Source organism: Melanostigma gelatinosum (assembly GCF_949748355.1).
Source record: "Melanostigma gelatinosum genome assembly, chromosome: 10".
In the NCBI taxonomy this organism is placed as follows: Eukaryota; Metazoa; Chordata; class Actinopteri; order Perciformes; family Zoarcidae; genus Melanostigma; species Melanostigma gelatinosum.
Genome location: NC_136643.1, coordinates 12,725,470 through 12,738,174, shown reverse-complemented (window position 1 = coordinate 12,738,174; position 12,705 = coordinate 12,725,470). Strand labels below are relative to the sequence as shown.

Below are 12,705 nucleotides of genomic sequence, written 5' to 3'. Positions count from 1 at the left end.
GAAGAGAGAGAGGGAGAGAGATTGTGGGAGGAGGAAACAGAGTGCTGGACCCCCGTCGGTGGGTTTGCCTGGTCGAGGCAAATTTTCCATGATAGTTTCTGCAGCCATGCTGGAAAACGCAGTCGGAGCGCTAGCGGGTGAGTTTTGGGTGAGCTTGTGATGGAGCTCAGCTGGAGTTCGTTGTTGTTTCAGCGTCCCTGCGTGACATTAGCACAAAGGTTGATCCGGCCATCGCGGTAAATGTTGCGTTCGTTGTGTTAATGTGGCAGTTATTCTGTCATTCTCGCTGCAAATGACAGTCTGTTTGTGATTTTGCTCATTGATGTTCGCCGCTTTGTTGGTGAATGTGACAGAAATGTAACTGCAGGATAGGAATGTCGTGCTTCTCAAGTCACAGACAGGCTTGTTGTGTTTTTAACCGGCGGTAGGTGTGAGTTTGTCTCACTATCTGTCTCTGTCTGGCTCTTCCAGATGCTAAAGTGAATAATCAGTCAGAAACTACGAAATGTGCAATGGAAAGTGGTGACGGGAACACTGGTGAGTGACCTCCAGCTTTTTTTTTTTTTCCTTTTAACGGGACGGAAATCAGAGTTTTACCTCCTCAGTCAACAGGTTGCAAATTCAAAAATGTCTGCAGTACAAATCAGAAAAGAATCACTAATGTGTTATTGACTCATTAATAAAAAAGACATGGCAGCTTTCCCAAATCCTTATTCGCAGTCCTCCTTTGAGTATCCCTCACTCGTGCCTATTGAACACTCATTTGCTCTGTCAGTGATTCTGTGATACAAACTATCGTAGATGCATCATTATATTCCTACCGTGTGTACTGCCGAATTACGTCAATATTAATGCTTGCAGTTTTGAGTGTCAATATTTTAAAATTCTGTGACGATTCACCCACCAAATTCATGCATCTGTGTAACGACTGGATCAGCGTCACAGCTGCTGTCACTTGAAATAAAATATGTCTTCCCTCCACCTGACAGCAGCGTGTTCTACCGAAGCTGCCACAGCTTCACTGTGGGCTTCTAGTGTTCTGTTCCTCATGTGTTTAAAATAACAAAGAGAGTAAATTATGTTATGCCAATTAAACCACAATGAAAAGCATCTCCCCTGCTCCTCTGACGGCACGTTTTTCATTGACTTGTATTTCTGTCCTCAGGAATCCAAATCAATGGGTTTGACTTTCAGAGGCAGACGGTGCCGACCACAAGTGCGCTCACTAATGCACACGCACAAGCCCTCCTCCAACAGGTAACGCACCACGCCATCGCACACTCCACCACGAGTCACTTTTTTTTGTTGTGAGTCTTAACAGATACCGTTTTGGTGTAATGCCGCATCTTAACTGTAGTTTTTAGGTCTGAAGTTTAAACAGAGGTTTGCTCATCTGCACGAGCAGGAAAGAGTTCATTTAAATGAGCCAGGCTCTCCTCGTGTCGCCTGGCAACACGGCAGTTTAATCAAACCCTGTATGCTAATTAGCTGCTCTGCGGTTGCTCGGAAACAGATGGCAGAGAATATGCAAATCTATGCAGAATTTACATGCACTGCATAACAGTTATTTTAATTAGCATCTCAACTCTCTCCCCTTCCCCCCCCCCTCCCACTCACTTTCCTGGTCTCTGAAGGCTGCAGCACATTTAAATGCCCCCTCTCTCACTTCGTTTTTAATTCAAATTCCTCTCCCTGCTCAAAGACTGAAGGCTCATCCTCAGAGAGCCGCTCAGGTAGCACACAGAGAGTTCATGTTTTATAGTGTTGTGCTTATTTTATTTACACGGCTCCTTTTCGGTTTGAATTAATCAACCTTTCAAACTGCTTTCAATGAAAACATTTTGGATCTTGTTGTTATTTATGATTTAAAAAAAGAAGAAGCTGTGGCTTGTTTGACCAGACCTATGATGCTGTCAACACTTCTCAGTGACCTACCCTGTAGGAAGATTTCTCCTAAGCCTCCCTCTTTGCTTCACCTCCACTAGTCTAAGTCGGAAGACTCGAGCGCTCTTCCGACCTCCGTCCAGCAGAGCGTATTGCCTCAAACCCAGCTAATGTTGGCCGGGGGACAGATTGCAGGAGTAAGTGGCCATGTTGCCTCATGTTGCTTTGAGTTAAAAACTTGCATCTGGGGTGGGGGGGGTGACACCTCGACATTATCAACCTTTTTTTTTGCTCATAAAAGATTGGGTGACGAAAATTGCCCCGGATGCTGTGGCTTCGGTGTCTGCCTGTTCATCCCAGTGATTGTTTATAGGCTCTACGTCCAAATCCTTCCGTCACAGAAAATGGAGGGATGGGTTTGGACATGGCCTTGATGTGTCTGTGCACTCACGGTCCGACACATTCCATATCCATCCATGTTCTCCCCGGTGGGGGTGGGGGGGGGGGCATGCTGTAGTTGAGGGGACCGGTTGTGTTGAATGCTCTTTACGCTATGCTGGAGTGAATGTTTACTGTGCATGTGGATGAGGGTCGACATGCTTGTGCCTTTTTTTTTTTTTGGCTCAGCTGCATGAGTCTTCTTCTCCATTTTGCCTGTCTGGGCTCATACTGGGTGTTGCCACGATAACGACAGTTTTAGCACAACTTTGAGACCTTTTTTATGAAAAGTAAAGTTCAATAGAAAAGTGTACCGGTAGATAAATAGTCAGAACATTGACCGAACAGCATGATGGTGAATCTACTTCATTACTTGTGTGCAGTGCACATAATAAAGTAGAGGAGAAACTAGAGTAGACCAGGCTGAGTTCTAGTTCATTTAAACAACCGTTGGCAACAGCGTCAAACAATACAATCCACCTGTTGGAGCAAATCAGGGACAATTTAAGGATTTATCTTATTGATGGAGATGGATTCTTGCCATCATGTGTGAAGGTGTCACAAATCTTTTATGCGACACACAGATTTTTTTGTAATATCCCATTGTGGTATTATAGTTATCTTTCAGTTAAATATTAAACCTTTCATGGGTATCAAAGCCAAAACTCAAGTATTGTGACAACACTGACTCATCCGATCTCTGATATAACATAAAAGTGGTTTCCTTAACCGCTACTTGAATTCTCTTATCTTCCTTTGTCCCCTTCTGTCTTTCTGACCTCCCATCACGACCGTGTCCCTCTGTCTGTCTCTCTCGCTCTCTTTGCCTGCCCACCTTTCTCTACCTCTCTCGCTCTCTCTCTCTCGGCTCCTCAGTTGACCCTGACCCCGGCGCAGCAGCAGATGTTGATCCAGCAGGCCCAAGCTCAGCTCCTGGCTGCGGCCGTGCAGCATTCAGCCAACCAGCAGAACAGCACCACCGGGGCCAGCATTTCGGCCTCTGCAGCCACGCCCATCAGCCAGCTGTCGCAGCCCATCCAGATCGCCGCTGTAAGACACCGTCGCCCATGTTTCTGTTTCTGCAGCGTTCATGCAAATCCTTAATAATGTGTATCTGGACAAAACTCTCCCCGCCCTGAGAGGTTTTGAATGAAGCCGATAGTTACGTTCTGTTTTAGTCAAATGATTTTGTTTTCGGCATAGCTCTGTGCACATATGCCAGTCAACAGGAAGTCCATTCGTCTCTACGGGCCGTCCTTCTGTGATCTCCGATATGTTTCCGTTTTAAGTTTAAGATTTGTGTCAGATTTCAGACGTGTGCCGCAGAAAGTTATCATAAAATTGAGAAAAAGCTGATTTAGAATTCAAATATCTCTATTTATACTTTTTTTTTTTTGTGAGTGAAACGTTTGACAGCATGTTTTGCTAACATGTCTGTGTAACACTGTTTATTGTACACCATTACAGACACAAGACAAAGCTGTGGAAACATGGCGCCATTTTCCAAGCGATACGGGACTTGGACTATATGTAATTTATTTAACTTCATGAATGTTTCTTTCATACTGGTACTGATTATGTTTTGTTGTGACTTGAATTGACTGCTGACTGTCTTTCTGGAAACATTTCACTCACTGAAATGTGGATTATATGGAAATTATATGGAAATAAACCGGCATCTATATATATATAACTATGCCGCAAATAACCAACAGTGGTCGCTATATAGCGTGTATTCCCCTGATTGACATACCCTGTGCATTAGAATAAAATGATAACGATCACAATATTGTGGTATTGGTGCTGCGTTATAAACGGCTACTTTCTCGACATGAACGGAGTGATTGTTTTTTTTGTTTTCTCGCAGCAGCTGCAGCCGCAGAATCTAAGTCTGCCTCAGTTTGTTCTGCTGCAGCCCGGCCACCCGATCGCCACACTACAGCAGCCCACTCAGTTCATCATCTCACAGCCGACGCAGGCCCAACAGGGTGAGTCAAACACTGCCGTGTTTTTATTTGCATGCAGAATTAAGATATGGGACATATGTTGTATATAATTCATTGTTATCAAAGCAGCCTTTCACTCTGTAGGCATATTGCAAGCCCAGAGTCTTCTAAATCTACCTCAAAGCCAAGCTAACCTCCTGCCGACTCAACAAAGCCTCACCCTTGCAACTCAGGTTTGTAATACAATCGCATTACACAGCCACCGTTTACATATTTGCTTGGTGCATTTTCTTTTTACCACTTGCATTTTTAGACTTCTTAACCTCAATAACAAGTCCACCCTATGTTTTGTTGCAGCCTGCCACTCCAACTCGCACAACAGCATCCACACCTATCCAGTCCCTGTCCCACAGTCAGACAACACCCAAACGGTTGGACACGCCCACTATGGAGGAGCCCAGCGATCTGGAGGAACTGGAACAGTTTGCCAAGACCTTCAAACAGAGGCGCATCAAACTGGGCTTCACACAGGTGAGTAGATTGAGTGTATAGAGCAATAATGAACTTGTACTATAGGTGGCTCTCGGGCAAAAAGCTTTCTTTTTCACGTTTCTCTGTCTCGCTCCGTTTCCCTCCTTCTCACCAGGGGGACGTTGGCCTAGCCATGGGGAAGCTGTATGGAAACGACTTCAGCCAAACTACCATCTCTCGCTTTGAGGCCTTGAATCTGAGCTTTAAGAACATGTGCAAACTCAAGCCATTGCTGGAGAAGTGGCTCAACGATGCAGGTTTGTCCCTGAACCCACCTGAACGAAGGCCAGAAGGCTTTGATTGCTTGCGTGTGGATTCTTTGCTCTCCTCCAAAAAGATGCGTCTTTCCAGTGCCCTGTCTTTACCTGTCCTCCCTTCCTTTGTGTCGGTGCTGTTTGTGCAGAGACCCTGACCGACCAGGCCCTGTCCAGCCCCAGTGCCCTGGGCTCCCCGGGCATGGGCATAGAGGGGATCAACCGCAGACGGAAGAAGAGGACCAGTATTGAGACCAACATCCGAGTGGCCTTAGAAAAGAGCTTTCTGGAGGTTCGAAACTCATTTTCCTGAACAAAGCAATATTGATCGAAGCAGGGAAATCTAGTTTAAGCTCACCATGAAGTGTTCAGTCAGTAGAATATGTACAGACCATAGGCGGCTCCTCAGTGCTCACAGGGCATCTCTGGCTTTTTTGCCCTCTTCAAGCAGAACCAAAAACCTACCTCTGAAGAGATCACCATGATCGCTGACCAGCTCAACATGGAGAAGGAGGTGATTCGGGTCTGGTTCTGCAATCGCCGGCAGAAAGAGAAGAGGATTAACCCCCCCAGCAGCTGCTTAAGCGGAGTAGGCAGCACCCCCATCAAAACCATCTTTACCCCCAGTAGCCCTCTGGTAAGGAGGGACACATTCCCACTCAAGTGTTTCTTCAAGGACCGTTTTCTAGATTGTTGGTCTGTTTCTGTTTCAGAATCAATTTGAAGATCTGTTACACTTTCATTTGGAGGTTTATCGCGACGTATGGATTTTTGTTAATTGTCTCTCTTATCCTGTTTCTTTATTGTTGGAATGCTGGTAAGCACTATTGTTCTTCGAATCTTTATTCAACTTCTTCTATTTCTTCCGTCGCACTGCTTCTCCTCCATTTTTTTAAGCTACAGAAACCGTTCAACTCTTTCACCAGAGGTCTGCTATGACTTTTTATATTTCTAACCTTTAAACTTTTTGAATTATTAAGCTTTTTATTTTTCAATGGGATCTCTATGGAGAATATTTTCAAATGGCTTCAGGCACACAGGTGTTCGCGATTGAGCCAATTAGTGATGTTGATAAACTCACAGACACACGCGCACATACACTCCTCTCCCTCTCTCTCTCTCTGTGTCTCTCTCATACAGTCATTCAGGTCTTAGAGACTTTTAGAGGACCCCCCCCCCCACACACCCCATTTCAAAATAAAAGCCCCAACGAGTGAATTCTAATTGAAATGCTTGTGATGAAGCCAGGCATTTAATAACCTCTGTTTATGTGTGTCAGACATTATGATTATGTCTCCTCTCCCCCACCCAGCACCACCCTTTCAAAATAAAAGCCCCATGGATTAACTGTATTTAAACAAGCTCAAAATTAGGCTTTTTTGTTAAAAGAAATGAATGCTCTTACTAATACTGCGACAACTACTACTACTACTGCTAATATTTCTAGTATTACCACTACTACTACAACTTTTGCTGTTGCTACTATTACTACCACTGCTACTGCTATTACTGCTACCATAAATATTATTACTACTGCTATTACTACCACTACCACTACTATTATTACTGATACCACAACTGCTAATACTGCTATTCCTGCTACTACCAGTACTAATAACCAGTACTAATACTACTACAGCTATTAGTATGACTGCTGATACTACTACTTCTACTACTTCTTCTAATTACAAATACTTCGACGACAACTTCTACTGCTACTACAAATATCACTACTGCTACAACTAGTACTTATTCAAATGCTACTCATACTTATACTGCGAATAATACTTCTACTACTACTACAACAAATATCACTACTGCTAGAATTCTTTTAAGCTACAGAAACCGTTCGAATATCAAAATGTTCAGCTCTTTCAGGAGAGGGGTGACATAACTTCATATTTGTAATCTTTCGACTTTTTGAATTATTCAGCTTTTTGCAATTTTTAAAAAAATTGGATATCTATTTTCAGCAATGTTTTTGAGATTCATTTCAGCTTTCAGCATTCCAACGCATTTTCAGCAGGAAATGCATTTTCTAGTTGTTCTCTAGAATTGGCTACAATGCCAAAAGATTCATTATGTTTGTGTCACTCTTAACACAGTAGCTCATTCAGTCCTCTCGTTGTGTTGCGCAGGTGGCCAGCACAGCAAGCCTTGTGAGCAGTCCAAATATTAACACACCCACCACTCTGACTGTAAACCCAGTGATGCCTCTCACCAGCACCAGCGTCTCCAATCTGTCTTTCACAGGTGCGTGTGTACAGATGTGCTCGACATGAAAGCGTGAGTCTGATCACACAAAATGATAGAATTGAATGTTAACTGTTTTGTTTTTTTTCTCCCCTGCGCTCCTTCAAAGGCACAAACACTGCATCCGTCATCGCCACTGCACCTATCATTACTACAGCCGGCTCTCAGTCTTTAAGTCCCTCGCCGACGACCATTCAGTCCAGTAACTCGGAGAGCAAGATGCACACCATCATCAACCAGGTCCCGACGTCCATAGCCACCGCTTTAGGGACGGGTCAGCTGATGGTGTCGGCGTCGGGTCTGTCTGCGGCGCTGCAGGGCGCACAGTTACCCAGCAGCTTTGCTGCAATGGCTGCCGCTGCTGGGCTCAACTCAGGACTGATGGCGTCCTCCCAGTTCACTCCGGGGTTGGTATAGACTATGTCCAAATAAGGCCTCTGATTACTACTACTACTGTGGTGTTGACTCAAGTGTTCGGGTGTCTTCTCTATTGATTTTAAATGGTCTTGTCTGTGTGTCCAGGGGGGCCCTGCTCAGTCTGACTGGCGGCCTTGGCGGCGGGCTGAGTCCTGCCCTCATGAGCAACAGCACCTTGGCTACCATCCAAGGTGTGTATCAATGTATGTATTTTAAATTCTTAAAACATTCATAAAAACATTTCCTTACTATATACACACTCGATACAGTCCCAGTTTTATGGCATGGTGTATGGGGGCGGGGTTCCCAACCTTTCTGTGTAGTGACAGTTCTGTTGCAGATTGGCTGACTGGGGTTTGGGTGGTTTGTCTCTGCAGAAACAGAAAAGACGAGCGAGAGCGGGCGTAGAAACTGATCTAGAAGCCAATTGTTTACTCCGTAGAGCATTTCACAATGGTTACTTATTGAACTCAAAGAATACAGTTAGACTTCTCAGCCACGTTCGGGTAGTGTTCTCCCACAGATTGTATGTACTGCTGAATGCTTTGATGAGGTTGGTGATGACGGACAAAGGTATTTTACCAAACCTGACTAATTAGGGAACCGATGAATAAATGAATCCATGAATAGAATGAAATTCAGTTTACAAAAATAACATATCTATAAAATGTACAAAGAAAATTATTTTTTTTTAAAAGAGAGAAAATCCATCATGGGTTTATGTAGATAACACATTGTTTGCATAATTTGTTCAATTAAAGCAAAAGTGAGGCCATAACCATTTGCATGTTGAGAGCAAAATAATTCCGGCCACGCCCACGAGATTAATGGTGCTGAGACAAAATCACTTCTGTGAGAGATAATAAAGTTAGCTGATGAAAGAACGTCTATTATAATACATTTTAAACACAATTTTCTTTACTTCCTCATTGAAACTGATCCTCACTCTCATCCCCCCCCCCGTCTCCTCCTCCACAGCTCTGGCTTCGAGTGGCCTCACTTCTCTGGACGGCAGCAACCTGCTGTTCGCCAACACTTCTGCGGGCGCCACGCCGATCTTCCTGACCCCCCAGAACCTGTCGCTGCTCACCGGCTCCCCCCTCAACCTGGTGTCGGCCGGGCCGGGGGGGCTGCAGATCACCGCCGATGCTCATCATCAAGCCACCGCGGCCGCTGTGCCTGTGCAAGCCTCGACCATTACCACTGCCTCCAAGGCTCAGTGAAGCCAGTGGGGCTGCATCCTGAATTGACGGCCCGTCTCTTACGTCGTGCACTACTTTCACACCATGTAGGGAACAGGGAGGTCGTTTGATATAGGCTCTGCGGTTCACTAACCACCCCGCATTCTTTCCACTGTATCTATCATTATTTAATCCTTTTGCTGCCACCAAAAAGAAAATAACCTCAAATGAGGTTGAGGTTGACTTTTTATTTTTTTAGTTTGTTTCCTTTTATGATTCTTGGATGTTGTTTTTCCGACAAATAGTATCCAGATGGACTCTGTTGTTGGCCTGCCACTCCTCATCAGCCTTGAAAGGTGTCCGGGGAAAAAATATATATATATATTTTTATATATATATATATATATTTTTTTTTTTATATATATATATATATATTTTTATATATATATATATATATATATATATATATATATATATATATATATATATATATATATATATATATATATATATATATATATATATATATATATATATATATATATATATATATATATATATATATATATATATATATATATATATATATATATATATATATATATATCCCCCCTCCTCTTTCCAGGTCAGAATTTTGTCTGAAATACTTCTAACCAAAAACTTTAGGATTTTGCTCTTTTAACATTCAAACTAAACGATTTACTACTAATTTCACTATATTCATCATCACTAATGGGGATTTGTGTCGCCCCATCTTTAATTAACTCTTTTGGGTATTTTGGACAGGCCTTGATGTAAATCATATCAAAGTTATATTGTAGAGACTTTCTTTTTTTTGATTTCTTTTGTCTTTGCGGTCTTTTTTTTTTTTACATTTTCAGAACTTTGTAAGTCTAATATTAAGTTAAGAGTTAACTGTCACTTTTTAATCGTGGTTATAAGGCTTTAAAAACGAGTAATAAGTGGCCGATATAAAGGTTATCATTGCTTTAAGGGTCGGAGGGACGAGACGCGTCTCTCTGAGCCTCTCTTTCTGGAAACACTGAGTTTTACACTTTGCTGCGGTGGCAAAGTGGCCCCTGTGCTTTTGTAAAATGACGGTCTCGCTGCGGACTCTAGACACTGATAGAAAATGACTGAAAACATTGCTTTGAGAGCTTTATAAACAGCTGCAGACATGTAGTCCTGTGGGTGATTTTGTGTTGGGGATGGTGGTCTATTGGATAGCTGTACATTGAGTTTGGATTCCGAGGTAGAAACGTCTGCATGTGTTGTCTACAGCTCAGGCAGATGCTGAGAGTTCAGTAAACTGCATGATCCACCAGGCTGGGGAGGACTAGTCAGGGGGGGTACGCTCGTTATACCAAATGTATGGTGGCATTGGCTAGATGGGGTTATTGTATTGTGTTTTTGTTTCATTTTTTTTTTTTTTGATAGTAGTACCGTCGTATCTACTTGTGCACAGTATCTGTACCAAAAAACTGGATTGATGAGCTGCAGTCTGCCTGTCTTTGGGAGGAAAGAAATTCTGTCTTTTATTTGTCTGCAGTCGTTCGACTGGCTCACGTACTTTAAGATATACCAAAAATATTTGTTCAAATAATTGCTGTGTGTAGTCGGTGTAGCTTAGTCTCGTCAATATATTTATGAGTCCAAAAATCTCTCATCATTGTCAACAGAATATAGAAATGCAATATTTTGATGATCATTTTCCAAAGATGACCTTTTTTTAAATTATTTGACAAAAGTGTCTCATCGCTCAACTTTTTCATTGGTAGCACAACTGACCAAAAAGAGGGTTCATTGGCAGGTTGGGGCACGAGAAAGTAGTTCCCTTTTTGAATCTTTAATTTGTCTTTCGATCACCGGGGCCTCGCCCCTACAGCCTGATCCTGGTTATCTCTCAGCCATTTGATGGCTTTGTCTTCCTTTTCATCCGTTTTGGCTTATTTTATTTTTTTTGGTAGCAGTTTTGGACTTTTCTGAAGTGTAATGGAAGGGTTCAGGTTTTTTTTTGGTTTTGTACTAATAAATCAGCCATAAAACAGCTTAAACCAAAGTGGTTTTCCTCAGTAGTTTCTGTACCTGGCCGAGCACGCAAGTTGACGTTCACACGATCTCGGCCCCCCCCCCCCCCCCCCCCCCCCCCCCACTGCTGATAAATTATTTTCCCCTCTTCTCCCACCGTGGTCAATACTGGATATTCCTGATTTGGTGCTGCTGGATGAGGGTCACAGAAACCTAGCTTTACCAACCTGCTGTTGAGAGGCCTACATGCCGATAGCTTTATGTGAAAACCAGGCTTCACGGTGTAGACCTCCCGTCTGGAGGGCTCGCTTATTAAAAACGCAGAGATCGGATCATTGGAAAACAAACATACCACACCTCCTCTCAGCGCTGCCATTTTGAGCCAGCATGCTATGAAAACAAATGATCCTGCTCCCTAAATCTGTCTGTTGACTGGTCCTGTTATGTGCTACACATTCAACCAAACCACACACAAAGAAACACTGTTCTGCTGCTCCCAAAAAAAACCTAATAAACCACCACCGTGATGATGAATTCCCTGAGACCGCAAGCAGTGTAATCTGTCCGTGTTATCCTCCAGTGTACTTCTTTTCTGTTGTTGAATTATTTTTGACTGAATATACCTCAGCAGCACTTAAACATAAGGTTCACCTTTAGGCATTTCTGTGTATAGAACAGTGTAGAATGTATAATTACCGTCTGGCTCGCCATTCAAAGTTCATACCGATGAAACACACATAAAAGGACAACCTACTACTACTACTGCTATTTTCTAGTACTACTATTTATGGGGTATTTCCAGGTTGAATTATTATTTTGAGATCCTTCTTGCCAAAGTAAAAGCCTTTCTCTTTGCAGCTAGGCGGGTGTCTGGCTGCTCACGTTGCTGGTTTCCCCCGTCTTTAAGGCCACAACGGGCCTCGAGGACTCGGTCCTGTTTGTAGTGACTAAAGAGCTGAACATGTGCTCGCAAGATAAACCAGTTGTCATCGGCACCGTAGGATGTCACTGAAATATTTATCTGAATTAGAGAAACGATCTTTTCTTAATTCTATACATATAAATATATATATATAAACACGTGTAAGATATTTTATATTTGAACCAGTATGTTATCAAGACTGAATGTAGTGTTTGTCATGCTTACTCGAAAAAAAACCTCCCCTAAAATCTTTTTAACGATTGCAAAATAGCTAATTCATTTTTTTGTTTTTTTGAAAACTGACGACCAAAAAATAAGAGAAGAAATGTGAGACCACGCCTCGGTGTTGCGTGAGTCGCTGACATCTGCGAGGTCTTTTCAACAGGAAGTGTTTGTTCAGGTGCTCCTGACTCTGAAGCATCTGATCTTAATCTTTTAATAGATTTCTTTTTTTTTTTTTCATTTTTAGTCGTTGTGGACTTGATTTGTTGTGCTGTCTTTAACAATCATTTAAATATTTTTTTTAAATATTACTTTATGCCTTTAATTGTTTTGTATAGTGTGAGAGGGCAAGATCACTGGCTTTCTTAGTTTGACAAAGAAGATTAACATTATCATTTATGCCTTATTGTTACGTAGAAGACATGAGCATTGTAGCATTGTTGTGTGTGTGTGTGTGTGTGTGTGTGTGTGTGTGTGTGAGAGAGAGAGCTTGAGCGTTGAGCTCACCTGGTGCATTGCTTTCACTGAAACAAAACGGTGTACTTTGGGCATTTTGGAGCGTGGGATGATTATGTTGCTACCTATGTTTTTAGGTGTGACTCAGACAGGTTGAGGATACCTGTGAGAAA

General features: G+C 42.6%; 1 protein-coding gene across 1 annotated transcript in view; it reads left to right on the top strand.

The window, feature by feature from the left end:
- The window catches only part of pou2f1b (POU class 2 homeobox 1b), a gene marked incomplete at its 5' end in the record, with an annotated part of 16,416 nt that extends 7,391 nt beyond the window's left edge, over nucleotides 1-9,025 (top strand). The window contains 14 exons of the mRNA XM_079276834.1: nucleotides 472-537; nucleotides 1,166-1,257; nucleotides 1,986-2,081; nucleotides 3,199-3,372; nucleotides 4,190-4,310; nucleotides 4,413-4,501; nucleotides 4,626-4,799; nucleotides 4,915-5,056; nucleotides 5,194-5,345; nucleotides 5,502-5,690; nucleotides 7,192-7,306; nucleotides 7,416-7,713; nucleotides 7,829-7,926; nucleotides 8,702-9,025. Coding sequence (XP_079132960.1) covers nucleotides 472-537; nucleotides 1,166-1,257; nucleotides 1,986-2,081; nucleotides 3,199-3,372; nucleotides 4,190-4,310; nucleotides 4,413-4,501; nucleotides 4,626-4,799; nucleotides 4,915-5,056; nucleotides 5,194-5,345; nucleotides 5,502-5,690; nucleotides 7,192-7,306; nucleotides 7,416-7,713; nucleotides 7,829-7,926; nucleotides 8,702-8,946 — 2,051 coding nt within the window. The 3' untranslated portion in view covers nucleotides 8,947-9,025. The remainder of the gene's footprint in view (nucleotides 1-471; nucleotides 538-1,165; nucleotides 1,258-1,985; nucleotides 2,082-3,198; nucleotides 3,373-4,189; nucleotides 4,311-4,412; nucleotides 4,502-4,625; nucleotides 4,800-4,914; nucleotides 5,057-5,193; nucleotides 5,346-5,501; nucleotides 5,691-7,191; nucleotides 7,307-7,415; nucleotides 7,714-7,828; nucleotides 7,927-8,701) is intronic.
- Between the last annotated feature and the right edge of the window lie 3,680 nt (nucleotides 9,026-12,705).